Source organism: Gordionus sp. m RMFG-2023, chromosome 2, assembly GCF_954871325.1.
Source record: "Gordionus sp. m RMFG-2023 chromosome 2, tfGorSpeb1-WG-v2, whole genome shotgun sequence".
NCBI lineage: Eukaryota > Metazoa > Nematomorpha > Gordioida > Chordodea > Parachordodidae > Gordionus > Gordionus sp. m RMFG-2023.
Window position 1 is genome coordinate 44,455,651 of NC_088776.1, and position 21,866 is coordinate 44,477,516.

General features: G+C 27.5%; 1 protein-coding gene across 2 annotated transcripts in view; it reads right to left on the reverse strand.

Moving 5' to 3' along the window:
- Window positions 1–21,866, reverse strand: part of LOC135924999 (brefeldin A-inhibited guanine nucleotide-exchange protein 2-like) — a 54,018-nt gene that overhangs the window by 17,266 nt on the left and 14,886 nt on the right. For both annotated transcript variants that reach the window (XR_010571485.1, XM_065460134.1), the window contains exons 13-32: window positions 21,341–21,578; window positions 20,724–20,853; window positions 19,715–19,864; window positions 19,438–19,611; window positions 18,216–18,300; window positions 17,199–17,328; window positions 16,823–16,920; window positions 13,185–13,313; window positions 12,586–12,801; window positions 11,731–11,947; window positions 11,229–11,522; window positions 8,700–8,902; window positions 7,796–7,947; window positions 6,650–6,825; window positions 5,953–6,224; window positions 5,418–5,548; window positions 4,964–5,093; window positions 4,580–4,715; window positions 3,803–3,941; window positions 3,446–3,584 (exon numbers count right to left, since the gene is read on the reverse strand). Coding sequence is in view for 1 of the 2 variants with exons in the window: in XM_065460134.1 (XP_065316206.1) it covers window positions 3,446–3,584; window positions 3,803–3,941; window positions 4,580–4,715; window positions 4,964–5,093; window positions 5,418–5,548; window positions 5,953–6,224; window positions 6,650–6,825; window positions 7,796–7,947; window positions 8,700–8,902; window positions 11,229–11,522; window positions 11,731–11,947; window positions 12,586–12,801; window positions 13,185–13,313; window positions 16,823–16,920; window positions 17,199–17,328; window positions 18,216–18,300; window positions 19,438–19,611; window positions 19,715–19,864; window positions 20,724–20,853; window positions 21,341–21,578 (3,339 nt within the window). In the remaining variant the exon portion in view is untranslated. The remainder of the gene's footprint in view (window positions 1–3,445; window positions 3,585–3,802; window positions 3,942–4,579; window positions 4,716–4,963; window positions 5,094–5,417; window positions 5,549–5,952; window positions 6,225–6,649; window positions 6,826–7,795; window positions 7,948–8,699; window positions 8,903–11,228; window positions 11,523–11,730; window positions 11,948–12,585; window positions 12,802–13,184; window positions 13,314–16,822; window positions 16,921–17,198; window positions 17,329–18,215; window positions 18,301–19,437; window positions 19,612–19,714; window positions 19,865–20,723; window positions 20,854–21,340; window positions 21,579–21,866) is intronic.

Here is a 21,866-nt window from a genome sequence, read left to right on the forward strand (position 1 = left end):
CCCTTGTTTAAAGTGTGTCTCTAAATTTTATTACATCTGTGCGGGCTATATATTGCCTGCACAAAAATGTCCAATTTCTCCAATCATTCAAAAGATTTATGAAATTTATTACAATTTTCCATTCTGCGATTTGGATAAACCATTTGCCCCTAATTACATATGTAAAACATGTTATAATTCTTTTAATTCATGGGTAAATGGAAACGGTCATATTTGCCTTATTCGAAACCTGCATTTTACACACGTAAGAAATCATTCGTGGGATTGTTATTTTTGCTCGATAAGTACATTTGGGTTTAACAAAAAAAATAAGAAGGAAATTCGTTATCCTGAAATTTCGTCGGTTGTTTATCCGGTAAAATATAATATGCATACAACAGTTCCTTTTTTAATAGTTCATAGCTGGAAAAATTACGTTGCCAGGACAATGACAATATTGATCTTGAGTATCATCCCGAAGAGGCCATTTATGTCACATGAGCAACTAAATGACATAACCAGAAATTTACAACTTTCAAAAAGAAAGTCCGAATTTTTAGCCTCAAGGCTTAATGATTTTAAAATTTCAAAAAATGGAGTTCGAATTCATACCGATTCCGTGGAGCATCGTTTAAAAATTTATTCTCTTACGAAATTTTTTTATACTATTCCAACAATCTAGGTAACTTTTTTTACAACTTAATATTGAATTGGTGACCGATGAATGGCGCTTGTTCATCGATTCAAGCAAAAACAGCTTGAAAGCAGTTTTGCTTCATAACGAAAATTCTAAGCCATCAATTCCCATCGCCTATTTCAACCAGTTAAATGAATCATATGAAATATTTATTGTCAAAAATAAATTATTCCATTTACGAATTTAAGATATGCTGCGATCTCAAAATGATCGCAATCCTGACGGGCGTTCAGTTAGGCTACACCAAGCATTCGTGTTTTCTTTGTCTCTGGAATTCTAGAGAAACTCTAAAACATTATACAGTATCTGAATGGGAGGATCGTCCCAACGTTCTTGAAAAAAATCGCGTAAATATCCTGCTTGTTTTTAAAAATAAGATTTTGTTGCCTCCGTTGCACATAAAATTAGGACTAATCAAAAAATTGTCCGAGGGCCCCACAATATACCTTAGAAATTTTTTCCCCAAGCTTTCCCAATCAAAAATAAAAGAGGGGATTTTAGTGGGCCCCCAAATAAGAAAACTCATGAAGGACAGTTTTTTTGAAGATGAATTGTTACTCATTGAATTAAAAGCATGGGAATCTTTTAAATGGATATGCAGATCGTTCCTTGGCAATCATAAATCAGCCAACTATCGTGAGAAAATTGATGACCTATTAACAAATTATAAAGAAATGGGAATGTCCCTCAAAATCCATTTTCTGCATTCCCATAAAGATTTTTTTACTGAAAACTTAGGTGCTGTAGAAGAAATGGGAGAGCGGTTCCATCAACAGATAGAAAATCTCGAAAAGTTTTATCACGGCAAGAATCGTATAAATATGTTGGCGGACTATTGCTGGAGTATCTTTTTTGAAGATAAATCATCAACTTCATATTCGCGGAAATATATTTAGATTTACCATTAAATGTTTTTAAATTCGATAAATTTTATGTTATTGTTTAATTTGTTTTAAATTCAATAAATTTATTGTATATTACAAGTTAAATCCTATATAATAATGAAGGAGGGGGTGGGACAACGGACCGATAAAAGGTTAATTAAACGTAAAATATGAGATAGGTTAGCTTAGCATAATATATTTATTTAAATATGAGAAATATAACTATATTTAAAATAAATTGTTTGGGAATCGTACCGTGTGCAGTTTAGCGAAGAGAACGAAAGCCACAATAAATAAATATATTAAATGTAAGCTATATTAAAAACGATTATATAAATAAAGGTAAATTTAAAATATATAGGTTGTTTAAAAATTGAGTAAGGATTTTATAAAAAAAAATGTATAATAATAATAAGGAAGGTTTGCTGCAAAAATTAAGATATTTTTTTAGTTGTAGGGATCATTAGAATCGAAGTTATAAACCATCAAAAAGTGCTAAAAATGACCTTTTTGGCCACTTTAACTTAAAATAAATAAAAAACCTGACGTGCTAGATAAAAACTGACAGCGGATTTAGAATATGCATAAAAAACTGTCTTAATACATGTTTATTATATTTTATCCCAAAAAGTCAAGTCGAAATTTGTCACAGTGTAATAGATCCATATCTAATTGTTTCAAAAATGCCTTTTCTCTTAATTTATACATAATTATTGTATTTGATATCATAATTTCATTAAGACATCATTAGGCTACCTATTCTTATCATTGGTTTATGCTAAGAATGGGTGGGGGTGGGGGCAAAATCCTTGATAAATTAAGGCATATACTAATAATTTTTAAATTCATTAAAAAAAATATTCGGAACTAACCCTATATAGGCTAAAATTAATACTAAGAATTATTTCAAAGATAGTGCAGCATGCAGAATGAGCGGTTAAATAAGAACCAATCCCGCCAGGGGGTGGGGGTATGGAACCAGAAACTTATTTTCCAGTACTAACGTTCTAAATACATCGTAAGATTCTTCAGTAATCAAAGGTTACTAAAGATATAATTTAGAATTTAAATATATTAATCTTTAAAAAAAAATTGCTTCTAAAAAACTACTACCATCAGCCTATAATGGATCATATTATTCTGAATTTAAGTCTTTCAGAAATAATATGAGAATTCTAACTATTATAATCACAAGTATAGTGAATTCAATCTTTTTATTTTTATCTGTCCTCTTATTTAAAGGGTAACTTGCTTAAAATAATATGCTATGTTTAGTATTATATCTGGTGACTATTTTAACATAAGTATATATTGCAACGTTATCTAAAGATTTAACATTTTGACCACTTTAGCGAAAAAAAATAATAATTCAAAAAATCGATATTAAACAAAAGCCAATTTGAGTATAATTTTAATTAAAGTCTTTCTTAAAAAAATTCTTTAAAAATTGTAAATTTATAAGAGCAAAAAAAAAATAGAAACAATTTATATACATATTGACTTCGATCGTATAGTCTATTCTCAAGCCATATGCATGCAAAGTGCTGAATTTTTATCGAGAGTTGTTTTTTAAAATAATATATAAATAATATTGTAACTTTAAATAGGTAGTTTATTATTATCTGTAGCGTATAAATAAAATTTTTAAGATATTGACATCTATCTTTTAATTTTTCTTTGTCTACATATTTATATATTTTAGAAACTTCAAAGTCGATTTTCTCATTCAATTTTTTTTTAGATAGAGCACTTCAAAATCGAGCGACTATTTGTGTGTTAAAAAAAATGCCAAAATGATATTTTTTAAAAATAATTGATATTGAAATATATTGTGAACATAAGTTGATAAAATAAAATATAAATTACAAAAATATTATCAATTTACCAATGATAAATCGCGATCTGATTTTTGAATTTCGTTACGCGAATCATTTTGACTTAAGAATGGCGAATCCATGGCTATTTTATCGTTGTTATGAATTGCTTCTAGGCTGCCTGATTTCCATAATTTATGATCCAAGAGCCTTTGAAAATAAAGATTATATAGAGAGTTAAAAATTTAATAGTGTTGTATTTCAATATAAAAAAGGTAAATTTTAGCTTTGGTATCCGTGCTATGCTTTTAAAGTTTTTAAAAGAAAATATTATTTATCGTGAAAAAATATCATGTTTTAAATATTAAATGCTCAATATTTCATAGTTAGAAATAAATAAAATAATATAATGCTATAAAATAATTTACTCCATAGGTAATGTTTCGTTGAAAATTTCTATCAAGATATTACAGGAACTATCCCATTCTTTAACACCAAACTTGATTCCATTACTTAGAATTAGGTTCTCCAAACAAAATATAGCCGCCCTAGCTAATTGCTCGTTACCTAATATATATAATATAATATGCTTAATTTTAACCATTATTTGGAGATAGATCAAAATGAATGGGGATAGGAGAGTTAATATCATTATTTAAGTTTTCAACTTTGATAATAACTTTAATAAAAATAACTTAGAGCCCAATATTTTAATAAAATATGTGTATTTATGTTTCACTGCTCAACATTTTGAGACTGCCCTTTCGACCCAGTTAACTGGAAAGACGATTTTTAGAAATAATAAAAATTATATAATTTTTTTTTATTCTGTCCCTATTCATAAACATACGCCTTATTTTAGTAAGAGCGATTTGCTCAAGCGATGCGAAAATCTGTATGTAATTTACAAAAGCAAGCCAATAGGTATAGTTTATAAATACGAAGCGAAATGATGAAATCGCGACGGTTTAAATATATGTCAAAAGTATTTGTGACGAATCAGCTTTGATTTCGATGGCGATTAATTTTCCATCGCTTGCGCACGCGCTTATTATAAATATGAAGTTAGTCATTAAAAATTGATGTTATAAATGATAACGCAAAGTCGAATATTTGATTTAATAATTTAGGAAAGTATAACGTTATTTTCGAACAGATTCAAAACAACTAGAATCTGAAATATAAACATATTTTAAAAAACTTACCTTGCTTTAAGCACCACTTTAATTGCTGATAAAATTCGGGAAGTAAAGTTGTACACAATGGTTCGTAAAATTGGGAAAATATGTCGACAATAGCATACAGAGCGTGATTGCAAGTAGTGTTCATCCACTCCGATTTCTTAAAAATTTATTTAATATTTAATCAAATAATTTTAACTTCTAAAAAAATAAGTAATATATCGTCGCCTGAGAATTAGATTTCCACATTTTCACTTTTTGTAATTTTACAGGAAAGCAATTACCTATATAATTCGTAATATTTTGCAAAATATTGTTTTTTAAATAAATTTTTAGATTTTATATTCTATCAATATATAATAAATAAATAAATATGAAAAATTGATTTAATGAGTAGTAATAAAAAACTTGTGATTTAGCGTTAGGAATTTTGAAATTGTCAAATATTCGGAATAAAACGCGGAAAAAATCCTTCCACCAATGCGGAGAAAAATCTTGCCCATAACTTTTCAGAATTTCAAACATGACGGTTAAAGCCCTTTTTTTAAAAAAATAATTTTGTTATATGTGCGTGTTGAAGAGGAAAACATTTTGATAGATAATTCGTTCCTATCTTTCATTCATATTCATGCATTTTTCTTTAAGCTCATAAACGAATTATTTGTGAACTTAATTATTCGATAAACAGAATAACGCATTTAATCTATTCTTATTATCTCCAATCCGTTATTCGTATTTTATAAGAATAAGAATAGAATTATTAGATTCATAAATCCAATCCCTCCTTCTTTTTTTAAATCCTTCCATCCGATTTTATGCAAATTTTGTAAAGATCGATTTAAAAAAACACTTATTGTTATACCGAGTTCTAATATCGAGAGAACACCTATTAATAACGCAAGACAATTCGAACAAAATAGGAAACCAACCCTTGACCCATGGATAATCATCTTCGCATACGTTTATTTCTTCGTAAGTGTAATCTTTAAATGCCTAAATTTTCGCAAGATATTATTATAATTTATAACATTTTTTATATTATAAAATATTGGTATCAAAACTGCAAATACAATTGTATTCTTTATATTTCAAAATAGCAATTTTCGAAAAACAAAATTTTCAAAAGTGAATAAATATGATTTACATTTATACATTAATATTTAAGTATGTTCTAACCCAACTTAGAAATATCGCTTAAAATATAGTGTTTAAATGGTTTGTGAATTTTAATTGTAAGCAATAAAAGGTTAAACTTTAAATTAATTATTCATTATCAAAAATTATATATAATTTTGATGTTGAATTATTAAGTAAAAAACAATTTATAGTAATTAAATAGATTTAAACTCTGTTCAAATTTTATTATATGGCTAATTTTCCCCAAAAAGATCGCTAACCCTAGGTTCCGCATGCACGTAAGCAGCGCATAGCCTTATCAAGCGTATGGCTTCCATATTTATATCTGCGCTAGATTGATTCGCTTCTCTACAAAAATCTGGAGTGGTAGAATTATCGTGGATATTGGCAAGGTAATATGAAGTGGGAAATTTATTCTTCTGATAATTTTGGTCATCAATGTGGCAAGCGAATTCCGCTAGGCATTTGATTAGATTTTGAAAAGAATCGATTAGGTTGTGGGCAAAATCGCAATCTTTTTCGGATAATTCCCCTGGTATATGTATTATGGATAATTTAAATTATGTCAAAAAAAGTAACGAATGAGGATAACATGCTACACTCCAATGATAAACATAGTGGGATCCGATCCCACGCGATTTAACAGCTGAACGATTTATGATATCACTTTTTCTTCATTAATGTTCATTTTATTTTTTTCAATTCATTATAATATGCTAAGAATTATTGATTTTAATATAGAAAAATTGATCTCATGAATCCAGCCTAAATCAGGAAAATTGGCTTTTATAAGTATAGAAAGAGGCTCTTGTTGAGACTCCGCGTTCTTAGTTTGGAATCAGATTCATAATCCGGTTAAATCAAGACTAATGACCTTTACTATTTTGACCCATGAATTCTTATGTTATAAATAATTTAAATTAATTTTAAAAAAATAAGGTAAAGGTAAAATCTTACCAATAACATAGTTAAGCGATTGAAACGACATTTCGAAAATATTTTGATCGTGATAATTTGATGCAACGATTTGAAAGATGCTGAATATATTTTTCCACCCAGATTTAATGTTGTGAGCTTGGGCCCGTATCATTTGATCAACGCATCTTATAGTCATGTCTGCGACATTTAACGATCTTTCAATTTCGTGGTTTATTAAAAAGGTTTAAATTCATTGGAAAATTGTGATAAAAAAACATTTATAAACATTAAATGAGAATTTAAATAAAATTTGATATAAAAAAAGCATGCTAAATCCTGGTATTTATTTTTGGACTAGTAATTTTCGTAAAATCCTATTTAATTTTGAATTGCAAATGGAATTTGCTTGGTTTAAAATATATCATCATATTGTATGCTAGAATATGTGTGTAGTTTTATTTAAATTTATGTTTCTCAATAACATCTAATATAATAAACTTTTCCTCTAGGCTGTGTCCATACTTTCGTAACTTTGAAGAAAAATGAGTAATAAGCTATTTTAATATAAAAATAAAAAAGTGGCCTAGATTATTTTTTTGAATTTACGAAAGTTTATTAATTTTTTAAAGTTCGAGATATTATAAAAATTTAATAAATTTTAGCGTATAAGTTTACTTGTAAAATTTTTAAGGAAAAAAAGTAAGCAATATCGATTATATTTCAAATTACAATAAGAAATGGGCAGTTATATTTATCTAAATGGGAAATATTTAAATTAAATAAGAAGTAATTAAAATAAATAAGTATAAAAATAATTTGATAGGAATTATAAATTTCATTTTTAAACTTTTAAAGAACTTTATTAGAAGATTTTGGATATGTTTCCAAATTTTATAGTTAAGAAAGTTTAAAATTTTTAATCTTTTTTAAATATATTTCGGATATATTAAATTTTTATTAATTAAAATAAAATAAGATGATGATACAAAAGGAGAGGTACTTAATTTGATTTTTTTTCAAATACCATTGAAATAAAAATATTGATTATATATACTTTTATCGGCGAAAATACTCTTTGAATCGTTTTTTAAAAAATTATTTTTTAAATATTTCTTAGAATAGTTTATGATCTTGTCAGGTGAGATATTATATTCATTACCTAAATATAGGAATATTTTAGCTCACTTGTTATGTTTGATGATGTACTCGAAGGGTCTAAGAAAATCTTTTTGAAAACGAAAATTAGATAGTTCCCCTTTCTCCAAAAATTTTGTCGATAACTGACGTAAAGAATCTAGAGCGAAAAACGAAACTGCCTCGTTAGGGTGACATCCAACCTATTCATTCGAACAAAAAAAACATTATTAATTTATGTTTTTGGTAGTTTTCTTCTTTTTTTTAAAAAAAATTATTTTTAATAAAAGTTTACGATAATTACGGTGAAATAAATAATAATAATATTATCCACCAGGCTTACTAAGTATTTATGGTGATTAAGGCATACCTCACAAATTTAAGAATAAATAATGAGTTAGAGGTAACTGTGGAAAACCATCTATAAACGATAAGAAGAAAAACATAAGGGTTGATTAAAACCTTCCAAAAACATTCGATGATATATTTATTAATATAACATTTAACCTAAATATTGGTGCCCTGCATTAGATTTATAAGCTAAAAGGGGAATTTTTCGAAAAAAAATTGACTCGTAAAAACGCCTTATTTAAAAATAATTAAGTTTTTTTACTTAGTTAAGTTGAGAATAAGTGCTTTAAAAATTAAGCTTGTAAAAACATAATGTTTTGAAATTTAAATATAAAAAAATAAACACCAAAACGGCAAGATTTTACTTTACTCCTAAATAGGGCTCAACATTGATAAACCATTTACCATATTATGTCATAAGAATATTCATTCTTCGCAGAATAAAAAAGAAAGAAAAATGATAAGTTCATTTTTAAAAAAAAAATCCATACAATCCCATTACACGGAAAATGATGCTAGATAACTGCCTATATGAACGTTAAAAAAAATCTAAATTATAGTGTCTCAATCAAAAAGGGTCAATAAAATAAATATTGCGGTAAACCTTATTAAAATAGGGCCCCAATACGTCCCATATTTTACTCCACTGCAACCGTATGCGTGCCATGTTGTAGTAAGATATTTCGACTATTTTTTGCAAGCTGAACATCCTAACCCTGGGTATCATCGTGGAGTCGTCGGAAAGAGGTAGATGTTTTTTCCAAAATCGGGTTGAGTTACTACTTATAGCTAGTCGACGTTTGGCATCTTAATGGTTTATATTTTGCAAAAATTATAGATATTATTCTACTTTTCTTAACATATCATCTTTTGTTCATTTCAATCAATCATTCACTTTATTTCATCTAATTTAAAATTTTATATTGGACTATATATATTTATTCAAAACTGTTAAACTAAACATTATAGAATTAATATAAGAGTTTGTCATTCCATGTCAAAGTAGCAAATCGGCCGAACCCTTTTTCGATGAAAATTTGTAGAATGTTATATATGTTCTAGTGATATCAAAAACGAAATTTTAACTTATTAGAAATATTACTTGGGATAATGGGAATGAAAATCGGCTTTTTAAAATATTCTTCACCGTTAAATATTAGCTTTCATTTTTTTATTAAAAACTAAGTTAGTTCGAAAAGAAAATCTAAAATAAATAACCAAGTCAATAATTGATAATTATGAAGAAAATATCAAAATAATATTTTTTAAAAATATGGATAATTTTATGGTCAGTAGAAAATTCAAAATGAATATGATATCCAATTTATTCATAAAAAAATTTCTTATTATTCGTTTACTGTTTTTTTACTAATTTTTTTTAATAATCAGAGCGACTAAGCATTTATTTAAAAATATATAGCGAATAATTTGTATAGATGGCGCAATCCTCGAGATTTGACTGTACTATGATCAAAATTTATAGGCCTACTTAATATCATTTTGATAAAATGGACCCAACTCAAACTTTCTAACAACCCTATTAGAATTTTATACTTTATTTGATTATGGATGAATCAGAAATTTTCTTATTTTATGAGATGTGATTCAGAATACCTTTGTTTTCATGAGATGTTGTGCTGAAATTTTCTATTTTTATAAAATATGTACAATAAATTTATGTTTACAATAAAAAAAAAATTCAACTAAGTTTTTATACATTTTGTTTGTGACCTAAAAAATATATTCTTGCTAGATAAAGTTTTGTGGGGAAATATTAAATCGAAAATAAATTTTTCAAAACAATCTAGCAATATTAAAGCTTATAGGTCATAAATCACAAATACAAATGTAATGCAGTAAAAAAAATATTTTTTATTGTGCGCATAAAAAAACAAACCTTGTAAAAGTCAAATTTTTTATTCACCCCTCATAGGATAGGCTTATTTCTGATGTATCCAATATCAAATAAAGGGAAGATTTCTCATTCATTTATCATCAAATTAAAGGAGAAAATTCTATATTCCCAGCCATTCTTGCCGGGCTATCAGCGAGTATTTATATAATTTGAATCTTTGACAGATTCTTTTTATTTACTTTCTCCAAATCGCGTATATTAAATAAAGTATATATCGAAAAAAATAAAAGATAAATTTATTACAATTTATTCCCATCATTTTACCCTCGTTCTCAAAGGTATAGAAAAGGGTTTCGCGATATTTCTTAGGGGGATAGAAGTTTATTTTGGAGGGGGTTTGCCTCTAATAAATTTCGGTCATGTAGACGCTGCACATTTTATTATTGTCAACATATTCTTAATTATATGCTTTCTTTTTTATAAAAATATCAGTCAATCAATAAGAAAAAATGGTTAAAGGACACCAAAGAAACTGATAAAAAAAATATACCATTTCATTATTTATTTCAAAGTAAATTGATTTATCCTAGCAACTAACAACATACTTATTTACAAAATACCTATTTGAACATTTAAAATAATGTGTTAAAATTGAATATTTGTCTGTAGTGTTGCAAAATTGGCTAAATCCTAACAGTTAAAAAAATTGACTAAGTCTTGGGGCAAAGGTATATTTTTTTCAAGATTGAGTTATCCTTTAAATTTATTCGATTTTATTTAAACTAATTTAGTTTTTAATTAAAAAATTATTATTTAACAACAGTATAGGGTCAAAAAATGAATTTTTTTACACCTTTAACTCCCATTAACTCAGGTAATATAATTGCTAATGAGCTAAAATTTTGTTATTGATATAAAACACATATAATATGCCTACAAATTTTTATCAAAATTAAAAGGGGTTGGCTGTGAGGTTTCGATTCGATGCACTGAGATGATGTTTATAAAAAAAATGGATAGCTAAAACTCATATATTTCAGCCAATTTAACCCTATTTAGCATAATTATCTTTACTAATTATTCATATTAATTTTATTTTTAACATTCATTTAAATTTACTATAGAATTTTAATAGAAACTACCTAGTATTCAAATATATTTACATAATTAATATAGTATTTTTGACATTAGGTTAGGAAATAAGATTATAAAATATGAATTATATCTCTCATATGCAATATAAGACATATTATTTACAACTACAGAAACATATAAAACCTTCAATATTGACGGCCGACAATAATTCTTCTGAACTGACTTTACATAGAGCTCTAACAAAATCGCAAATTGCTTCGCCATCAAGCATAATAGAATTCGCGAATATCTTATCCACCTTGACCAGAAGGCTTTGTTTAGCGTTATCCGATGCATTGCTTTGCCCCAGGTTATTTATACCGAGTGATGAATTTCTTAAAGTACTCGTTTTAGATGAGGGTTGAACTAGATTATAAGGTTCAGATGCGCTAATATTGTATGACGATGAGAGGTGGGATGTGGAAGATATCACGGAAGCTTTTAAGTAAACGAGGAATAAAAAGGTTAGAAGAGGAAAAATGATTTGAAAATGCTAGATATTGTAAATATTTAAGTGCCAAGATTTCTAATTTAAATTGGCAAATCAATTTTCCTAAATTTAAGAATTGAAATGGAAAAGAAAGTGAAAATCGGATATATTTTTTATAATTTCAAATATTGCAAAATAAAACTAAAAAAAATATACATGTTTCGTCGTTGATATTTGACTTTGTAAAAAGCTTAGAAGTTCGAGATGGCTCCGAAAATTTGTCCATATCGTGCGTTAGACCACGGGGTTCGGGGGATATAAATGACTCATTGATAAAGTTATATGAAGGAGGATTACTATAATTTAGATTACTGGGTTCATCGCCTGGCACGATGATCTTAGCTAGTTCTAATTGAGATATGCATTTCAGAAACTGTTTTATTCAATAAGGAAAAAAAATTATTATTTGCGCCTGCGGTTATTACAAGCAATATAATCTGCCTATATTTTTCGCGGAGAGAGTGAGAGGGTCCAGATATTAATGGGGCCGAAATTTAAAAGTTTTACGTTTTTTATAGCATCTTAAATCTATTGTCCATTTTAAAAACATTAATCATCACCAAGCTTTTACTTTGAGAGTAATGTGCAATTTAGTAATAATGGACACAATGAAGATTAAAGTATATAAATACATCCTATAAAAACCTTAATTAAATAATAACCGCTAAGCCTCAATAATGATCATTTTAAGGTTTTCAAGTAGATCTTCCAACCCTTACTTCAATTATATAAATTGTACTGGTACTACTTAAAAATGGTCATCTCAACAAAACAGACGCTAAATTAAAAGTCCTTGGGTGATGTTTTAAATATAAGGCTTTAATCTAAATGTAACTTAATATAGCTAATATTATATTTTCAAAAAGGGCTATATAAATCTAAACATTTTATTGGGTTTTTTATGGTTTGGTCATCTCATTTGATATATTTTTTTAAAATTTATCTTTAAATGGATTATTTTACTGAAATTTGAAAAAAATGCATATTTTAAATGTATTATATAAAACTTACATCGAACCATGAGGTTCCCATGTAATTTCCCTCGGTTTCAGCTATAGAGATAAAGGTGTTTATAGTCATGAGGTTTTTCGATTTGATGAGAGGGGATTCGGTCATTGAAGCATTATGGAAAAAAGCGGATGATGAGTCGGAGTTAGACGTAGCTGATGAAGAAAAATAGAGAAGCGTAAAATGGGAAAGGGCCTGTATGTAAGCGTTTTTCTCGAGCTATTGTGTTTATAGTATTATAAAAATCTTGAAATTAAAAAAATATATTCCTTTAATTATCATAAAATAATTAATGCTAAAGATATATGGGATATTTGAACAAATATCGGATTCCCGCCTGATCTTAAAGTTAGAGTATCTGCCATTATGTGAAGGAAAAAAAGGTTATTAGGTTAATCTTATAATCAGTTGCTATAATATTTTTACCTATAGATATATTTAAAAAAATTCAGATGAAGAAAATAGCTAAATATGTGATCCACACGATCCATAATAGAATAGACTTTGAAGTCCATTTACCACAAATAATACCCAGTATCGAGAGGTCTAGCCACCATCTTATACCAGTACATCTCTAACTAATTAACTATATATAGCTTTACTTCTAATTGAAAGATACATGCGATTCTAATAGCGTGTTTCATTCCCTCTAAACATAGAGCGACAATATCCAAATTTTCGCAATCTTGTAAACACACGCTGTATGCCGCTAACTGGGGGGTCCACGTTATCTAAATCAAAAAATATATAATATTTTTAATATAATCCAGGGTGTAAATATCCTTGAATTTTAAATAAAATTACTTCTTTTTCAAATAAACTTAATAACTTATAGAATTTATCACTTACAAAATCCCTTGATATTTTACTTCAAATGCCTTTTGAATATTATTTTAGCAGTTTAATAAGTGAAAATTATTTAGTGGCTTTTCCTATTCTTAAAAATTATAATAATAAATATTTTATATCAATTTATTTGGTCTTATATTTGTGACATTTATAAGCAATACTCAAATTTATATTAAATCACAAATATATAAGATTTTTCATAAAAATCTTTATATAATTTCCCATATTTTCTAGTTCAAGACTATTTTTAAATTTGGGTTAACCTTAGGCCAAAAGAGGAAAACATTCTTTATAGGAAATTGAAGATGTGATAACATCAAAAAGTTGATTAGAGATTATGATTATTTCTCTATCATCAACAAAAATGTTATTTTCGGATCTCCATAATTAAAGATTCGAGACATTATTATATATGAAAAACGAAAACATTTACTAAACTTTCTGATTTGCTTTGTTATTTAATTATTAATAGCCAGTCATTGTTCGACAATCTGATCGATAATTTTTTTGGCAATATTCAAAATTTTAATGATTCAAATTGGTATTTTTAACAGATCTTTTGAGGCATATTTATAACTTTTTGGCAAATTATTTTGTTGATAATTTTTTCGGATTTCTCCATAAATTTTACAAATATTGGTTATTGACTTAAATATGATTTGATTAAATACTATTTGTTATTTAGTTCTACCAACCTTCATTAGGATACTCTAAGCAAAATAATTATTTTTAAAATATTTATTAATTTCTTCCCACTTTTTACCTCTAATCATTAAAGTATATTAAATACATGAGAAGCACATTTATATTCGTAACTACATTTGTAAACATGTTTTAAAATTAATTACAATGGGACCTGATAAAATGTTTAAAATTAACTTTCTTATGTATCTAAATATAAAATGAAGGTAATTCTCTTTAGATATAAGGACATTAAAAAAAATATATAATCATTTTTGGTTTAGATTTTAGAAAATCTAATTATTAGAATTTTTAAAAAAATCAATCATTTAAATAAACCCTGATATAATCATGGTATAGATCAGAGACCTGCAGGCCCGGCCCTAAACCCGGCCCGGGCCGTATTTTGAATTTTTTAAATATACCCGGGCCGGGCCGGGCCTAAAAAAATTTTTTTTAAACATATCCGGGCCGGGCCTAAAAAATTTTTTTTTAAATATATCCGGGCCGGGCCTAAGATTGTTAAACCCGGGCCGGGCCTTAATATTTTTTATAAAAATTTTTACATTATGAGTTAATGGTTATAAGATTATATTATATTATAGTTATGATTAATATAATATTGGGTGATGGTTAACACTACCTAACACCCACAGATCGATCGGGCCTAAGATTGTTAAACCCGGGCCGGGCCTTAATATTTTTTATAAAAATTTTTACATTATGAATTAATGGTTATAAGATTATATTATATTATAGTTATGATTAATATAATATTGGGTGATGGTTAACACTACCTAACACCCACAGATCGATCTAATTATTAATTTCCTGCAAATTTATTCAAAGTATTAAAATATTTTTTTATAATTCATATCTAAATTTTTACAACATATTTTACCAAAACAATCAAATAAATTCAAGTATTATTAATATATTTTTTTATAATTCATATCTAAATTTTTAGAATATATTTTACCAAAACAATCAAATAAAGGAATATCACTTCTTGAAGTTTGTAATACCTTTCAAAGCGAAAAAGAAGAAATAAAATTGATTTTACTTAATATAAAGCATTTTTTAATTGAAAAATTCTTTTTCTCTGTCCCAAATTCAAGCAATTACGTATATAGTCAGGGACAGATCGCAAGATGACGGAAAACTATATAAAAGATTATATTAAATTACAAGAGGCTCAGGAAGTAAATGAAATACCATCGACCAGTCAAATTACGACTGTTGTTAAACAAACTGAATCGTTTTATGACAAAGGGGGCGATGGTAATTCTGGTAATATGTCAATACCCGATGATGAATATTATAATTACATAAATAAAAAATAGATGAAACATTTAAGGTGGATAATTTGTTAGAGTGGTGGGCTGCTCATCAAAGCGAATTTACAATTTTAGCAAAATTGGCAATTCCTGCTTCAAGTGCAAGCTATGAGCAGAATTTTTCCACTACGAGAATTCTTGAAGAAAGAAGAAGTAATCTTCAACCCGAAAAGGTAGATATGCTTCTCTTTCTTCAAGATAATTTGTGAATTTTTAATATCTTTCTTGAGTGTAAGGTTTCGTCAATCATGCTGGTTTTTTACTTTGCAAACTGTCAAATATTTATTGCATTTATTATATTTACCTTGAGTCATGAAAGTTTTTAATCCAACATTTTTCATTATTTTTTTTTACAATATTATATAATACAATTATCTTCTTTTGTTAAAAATTTATATTATAAAATAAATTATATTAATATTGTGCAATTAGATTATATTTTCAAAATACTATTTATTATACATGCATTTTTTTAAATAGCGATTTATTTTTATTTTATAAATTAAATAGTAAATTAAATACAATATATTATATTCTCAAAATATTTTCTATTTTTATAAATTAAATATTAGTTTTATTATTTTTAAATGCAATATAAAATATAGTATATGCTCAAAATATTATTACCATTTTTATGAATATTAGTTTTATTTTTATAAATGCAATATAAAATATATTATATGCTCAAAATATCCATTTTTATAAATAACAGTTTTATAAATTTTATAAATTCAATATAATATTCTCAAAATATTAGCTTTTTACATGTATTTTTTAAATAATAAGCGATAATACTCGCTGAAAAATATGGTAAAATACCTCATAGGTGAATTTTTGTATATACCAGGTCGAATATAATTTTAAAAAATTCCGAGCCGGGCCTGAAATTTTTTTTAAAAAATATCAGGGCCGGGCCGTAAAAATATTTTTTAAAAAATATCAGGGCGGGGCCGTAAAAATTTTTTTTTAAAAATATCCGGGGCCGGGCCTAAAAAATTTAAAACCGGGCCGGGCCTGCAAATGGTACCTCTGCAGGTCTCTGGTATAGATAAAGAAAGATAGTAAAAAAAATTTAACTTAACTATATCAAATATAATTTTATTGTGCATGTAGTAATTTTGCAACGTTTATATCAAAGGAGTTAGAGTAATTCGTAATGTATAAAAAACCTAAATCGTAAATTTACTTTATATAGAGATGTTATTTTTGAATTTTTATATTTATAACATTATGAGAATATGAATTCTGGTTGGACTTAAAATTTTATTCATGATAGCCAATTTTGGCTATATACGGATTTGCAATAACGAGGTTATGTAATATATTACTCATTAAAAAAAATGTATTAAGCTAAAAGTTTGGAGCTATCAAACCTTAAACATAGGTCGAACGTGCTCGATATAGATAGCGCTTGTAAATTCGTTATCTTGGATCATGTTTTTGTTGACATCTTCTTCGGGAATCGTCTTATCTATGACAGAATATTTAAAGATTAAGACGTTTACAACAAATATTTAATAAAATTAGAAATTGTGATAAAAATAAAAATACGCATTTGAGGTATAATATAAAATATCCATTAATTTTAATAATATCCTTTCTTTAGTTTCTTTTTTTTTATTTTAGTAGATTAATGAATCCGTACTCGATATTATTGGGTGTAAGAAATATAAATAATTGCGGTATTTTAAATTTGCAAAAAAAAGTGGCAGTGAAACATTTATAATCAAAATATGAGCTCATAACAACCTTTAACATTAAATCTATTCTCGGCTATCTCATCATAAATTTGGGAAAGATAGGCTTCGGGCAAATCTTTTTGATCACTTGAACTCTTGTTTATTCTAATGTATTCTTCTTTCGTCATTTTCCTTTTAACCTAACAAACAAAATAATACCCAAAATAAATTTTTCATAATAATATATTAATGAGATGTAAAATTTTTAATCAATAAGTGTGCGCATATTGACATCGCCAAAGCATTAATAAACTTAATATTCACCTAAGTATGGTCAAGTTTTTTAAGGGGAGTGTATGAGGTCTTTCCTCATAATTTTTATGGGAGGGTTTTAGATAGGTGCACTTATTATTTCTTATGGGCCTGGTTTGTCACATTTTTAAATATAAAAATGCTTATTTCTGAAAATCTTTAATAAGTCATTATTTAAAAAATTAATTAACTTTTATTTATTTTCTTTCAAAATATTATTTATAGCAGAGACCCGCAGAAATGATATTGCACGTCCCGACCTGGATTAAAAAAAATTCGCCAGCCAGACCCGGATTTTTTTAAATATAATATATTTGTTTTAAATTTTTATAGAAATGAATGGATTTAAAATATTTGGCCCGACCCGGGTTTTTTAAAAAAAAAAATTTTAGGCCCGACCCAGCCCACGTATTTTTTAAAAAAAAATTAGGCCAGGCCTGGGTATATTTAAAAATAATAAAATACGGTCTGATCCGAGTACCGAGGTTGGGCTATGGACATGGCCTCTGATTTATAGTGATATATTGTACAAATCTTTTATGGAGATGAGGGTGGGGGGAGGGGTGTAGAGGGAATTTTGTTATTAGCTTAAATATGATATTTACAAGAGCAGGCAAATTTCAGAAGGGGGAAACGTCCCCGGGTCTCCCCTTCATTATGCCTATGAATTCAGTATATAATATAATATATATATATATGCATAAAATAATAATTTACTATTATTATTAAAATATGCATTATATCAATGAAGATGATAAAGTAATGTTCAATAAACTTGAGGATTGTGTAGATCAGTCGTTAACATAATTATTGAAAAAGCTAAGACGTAAGCAGAGTCGGCTGATTGAAATATACCGTTTCTAAATTAATTTTAAATTACAATATTATGATTGTATAATTATAAAAGCTTTTTAAAGAATTGACACAAAATTTTACTATATTCGTCGCCTAGCGCCCCTTGATCACACAGGGCTATGGCTAAAAAATATGCTGGGTAAGTCAGTTCGTTTGCATATCCACTTCCTTCAGTAACGGTCGTGAATATCCAAGGATTTAAATTCTGCAATAAAATCCTGATAGTGTCTCTTAACTATTCTTGCATCTATGTCTTTCCATATTGCCTCTTGGATGAAGCAGACATGAACTCTTTTACTGTGTAGCGCCACCACATTATTGGATCTCCCTAACATTCTTTTGGCATTTCATGTTTCAATACAAGTTCTCTATTTCTTTATTTTCTTCCTCTGCCGGTCTTACCCTTTCTTTTTGTCGTAGTCTTCAACAAGCCAAAATATGGATCCTAATTTTTTTATTTTATCAGCCACGCGGAGACATTGTTACTCACCAGTCACGTTTAAGGGAAAGAGTAGAAAAACTTTTACTTAAATTGTTGAATATTTAAGGAGATGGTCAACCCTATAAGATTATGGTCACCACATCAATGACAAAAAACAATGGAAGGATTAATAACTTTTTTAAACGTTTATTAAACTACCAAAATAATTATAAAAAGCAACTTTAAAACGTAAAACATGTTTTGATAGACTCATTATATTGTTGAATTAAATAACTCATTGTAAAATTATAGTCTAGTTAGTCAGGGCTGTAATTATGAGCTTTAAATCTCAAATTTTGGCCCGCTATCCTTTTCAATGAATGTGTGGAAATTTTTTTTATTCATTTTATAATATAGATCTATGTATAATAATCATATTCTAAAATTGACATATTATTAAATTGGTCTATTAGTCGCAAGAGTCTATACATAACACTAACAATTTTAGGATAATACAGATAAGAACTAAAAAATAATAATATAAAAATTGCCTCATCCAGTGCCCCTTAAAAAATTTTTAGTTAAAAGACTGGTTACACACGCAGAAATTTGTTATTAATTATAAGGTTTAAAAAAAGACCTGCTATCCTCAAATACTTAATATTAAATTCTTTTACATAAAATATATATGAACAGGCAGAACATTATTATTATATTATACCCATAATTCGTAGTTTCTACGTAGCGAGAAGCAAATTTTTGCATGAGTCTATCTACCTTTTGGGCCTCCCCTGGCAATTTAAATCTTTCCAAGAATTGTCTTAACGCTTGAACAAAGCCCTTCCCTTTAAAGTCCATCAGATCTATGTAGGCGTACATGACTTCTTTATGGAAACTGTACGTATAATTTTATGTATAAAAGGTTTCGGTTAAATTTGAATTTTAAATAAAATTTTAAAGAAAATGAGAATAATTTATGTTGTATAGAATAAATAAACTCGTCATTATCTCCCAAATAATCCCCCACAGCAGTTTTATCGAGCCGTGATTCATTATACAAGAATCGGGCCACGTCGATGGAACTAGAACCCATCAATTTCGTGTTCCTTTGCAAATACAATATTCCTTTCGTAGGATTCGCTCTAAAACTATAAAAATGTTGAGGAAAATGTAATTATAATTACAATAAAATAAAGTGCCATATATATGTCGCTCATTTTAAAATCATTTAAAGAGGGCGATTTTTTAATTTAAAAAATTGATTTGACCATCTGTATTTAAACAACCCGATCTGGGTCGATTTTTAAAAACGGCCCGATTAAGATTTAAGCCAAAAGAATATTATGTAAGCAAGGAGATTTTGCTCAAAAATGGTCGAAAGGTTTGAACCACTGTTTGCCAAAACTTGAAGCTTACATAATATTATTTTGGCTAAAATCTTAATCGGGACATTTTTAAAAGTAGACCCAAATCGAGCCGTTTAACAACACTAATGTGTAGAATATTTAACCTATAAATTTCAAACAATTTTTCCCATAATATCTTTGTGCATTTTTTTTAAATTAATACGAAAAATCTCTATAAAATGGGCACAAATTAAAAGTATTTCAACAGTTCTAGACAAAATTCTGAAATTCGCAGAGTGGGTACCCCATACATGTCGACTAACATTTCCGGTCAAATTAGACTTTTCAGATCTAAAAATCGCTCTCATTAAATGATTTAAAATTAAGAAATTCTAATTTGCGAAATAAAGTGATACAATTTAAAATTCTTGCAAGAAACAAAGCGCCAATATATTTTATTTGTAGGATATATTTTTTAACAATTAAAAATAAAAATTAATTTTTCTGAATTCAAATAACATCGGGCTAGGAGGACAAATAATTTTTATTTTGTGTCGGGCTTTTCGGAAGAAATAAAAAAAATTTGATCGGGATCGAGTTGGGGCGAGCTTGAAAAATTAGGCCCGATACCAATAAATATTCATTCAAATAAAGAATTTACATTTCGATCCCAGTTTCGATTGTCTCTTTGATCTGTTTCAGATTTTCATATTTAGCCGGGTGATCGCCACGCAATAATTTAGTGGTATCCTCATCGTCCTCCATTTTTGAATGGGTTATAGGATCGATGCCTTAAACATGGTGGTAAAACAACGAGGGGGGGGGGAGTAATTGTAGGTATTACAAAAAATGAAACTTTGATAAAGTCTCTATTGGTCAAGTGGTGGTATGGTAATGTTCCAAAATCTCGAGTTTACCTTAATAAAAGTTTTTCTGATTTCTATATGGTGAGGGATAATGGACCCATCAAAAAACTAGGTAACTAATTATGTATAAATTCATTTTAGAGAATATAAAATTTAATTTTATAAATTAAAGAAGTTGATTCCCTTCAGTATTTGGTAAATTACTATTTTTAACCGGCTAAAAACGGTTAAATCCTAGCTTTTAACAAGAAACTATTATCTCAGCGTTTTTTGGAAATATATAACTAAACTTTTTATTCAATGCTAACGGATTTTCTTAGGCGGGCATAGGTAGATTTTACAAAATTAGAATATTCTTAGCCATTACCCAACATCCTCCCCATCCCCAGGTTAGTATTATTGAAAAATATACTTAGACGGTCTCCATCGTTATAATCAATTTTTTCTCTGTCTTTAGCAACATTATCCAATTTTTTATTGTCAATATTATCGGCGTCTTTACATCTGCTAATCGTAAAGCTATCGGCTCTCGAGTTTATATTAAAAGGCTTTCTCCTGTGGTCCAATTTAGATGTTCTGCCGGCTTTATCGGATCTAACTAAATCAGTTACATTGGCTTTTAAAATTTCGGGGGTCATTTGGCTTTCCAACTATTATAATTGTTGTATAATATAAAAAAATAGTTAAAGATTAGTGGTACGAAAAATATTACCGTTTTAGAAAACCAAACTTGGAGTAATGAATGACGAAAATAAATTCGAATTTCAATATAATACTTTTTAAACTTATTTTGCAATTTAAAAATCATTTTTTTACCATGATATCATCTAAATGATAATAAAATGAGATTTTTACATTTTGCAATCATTCATTAAAATATATCCGTGCTTGGCCTTCCGTTAACAACTCATATCCTCTATGAAAAAGGTTAACAAGCG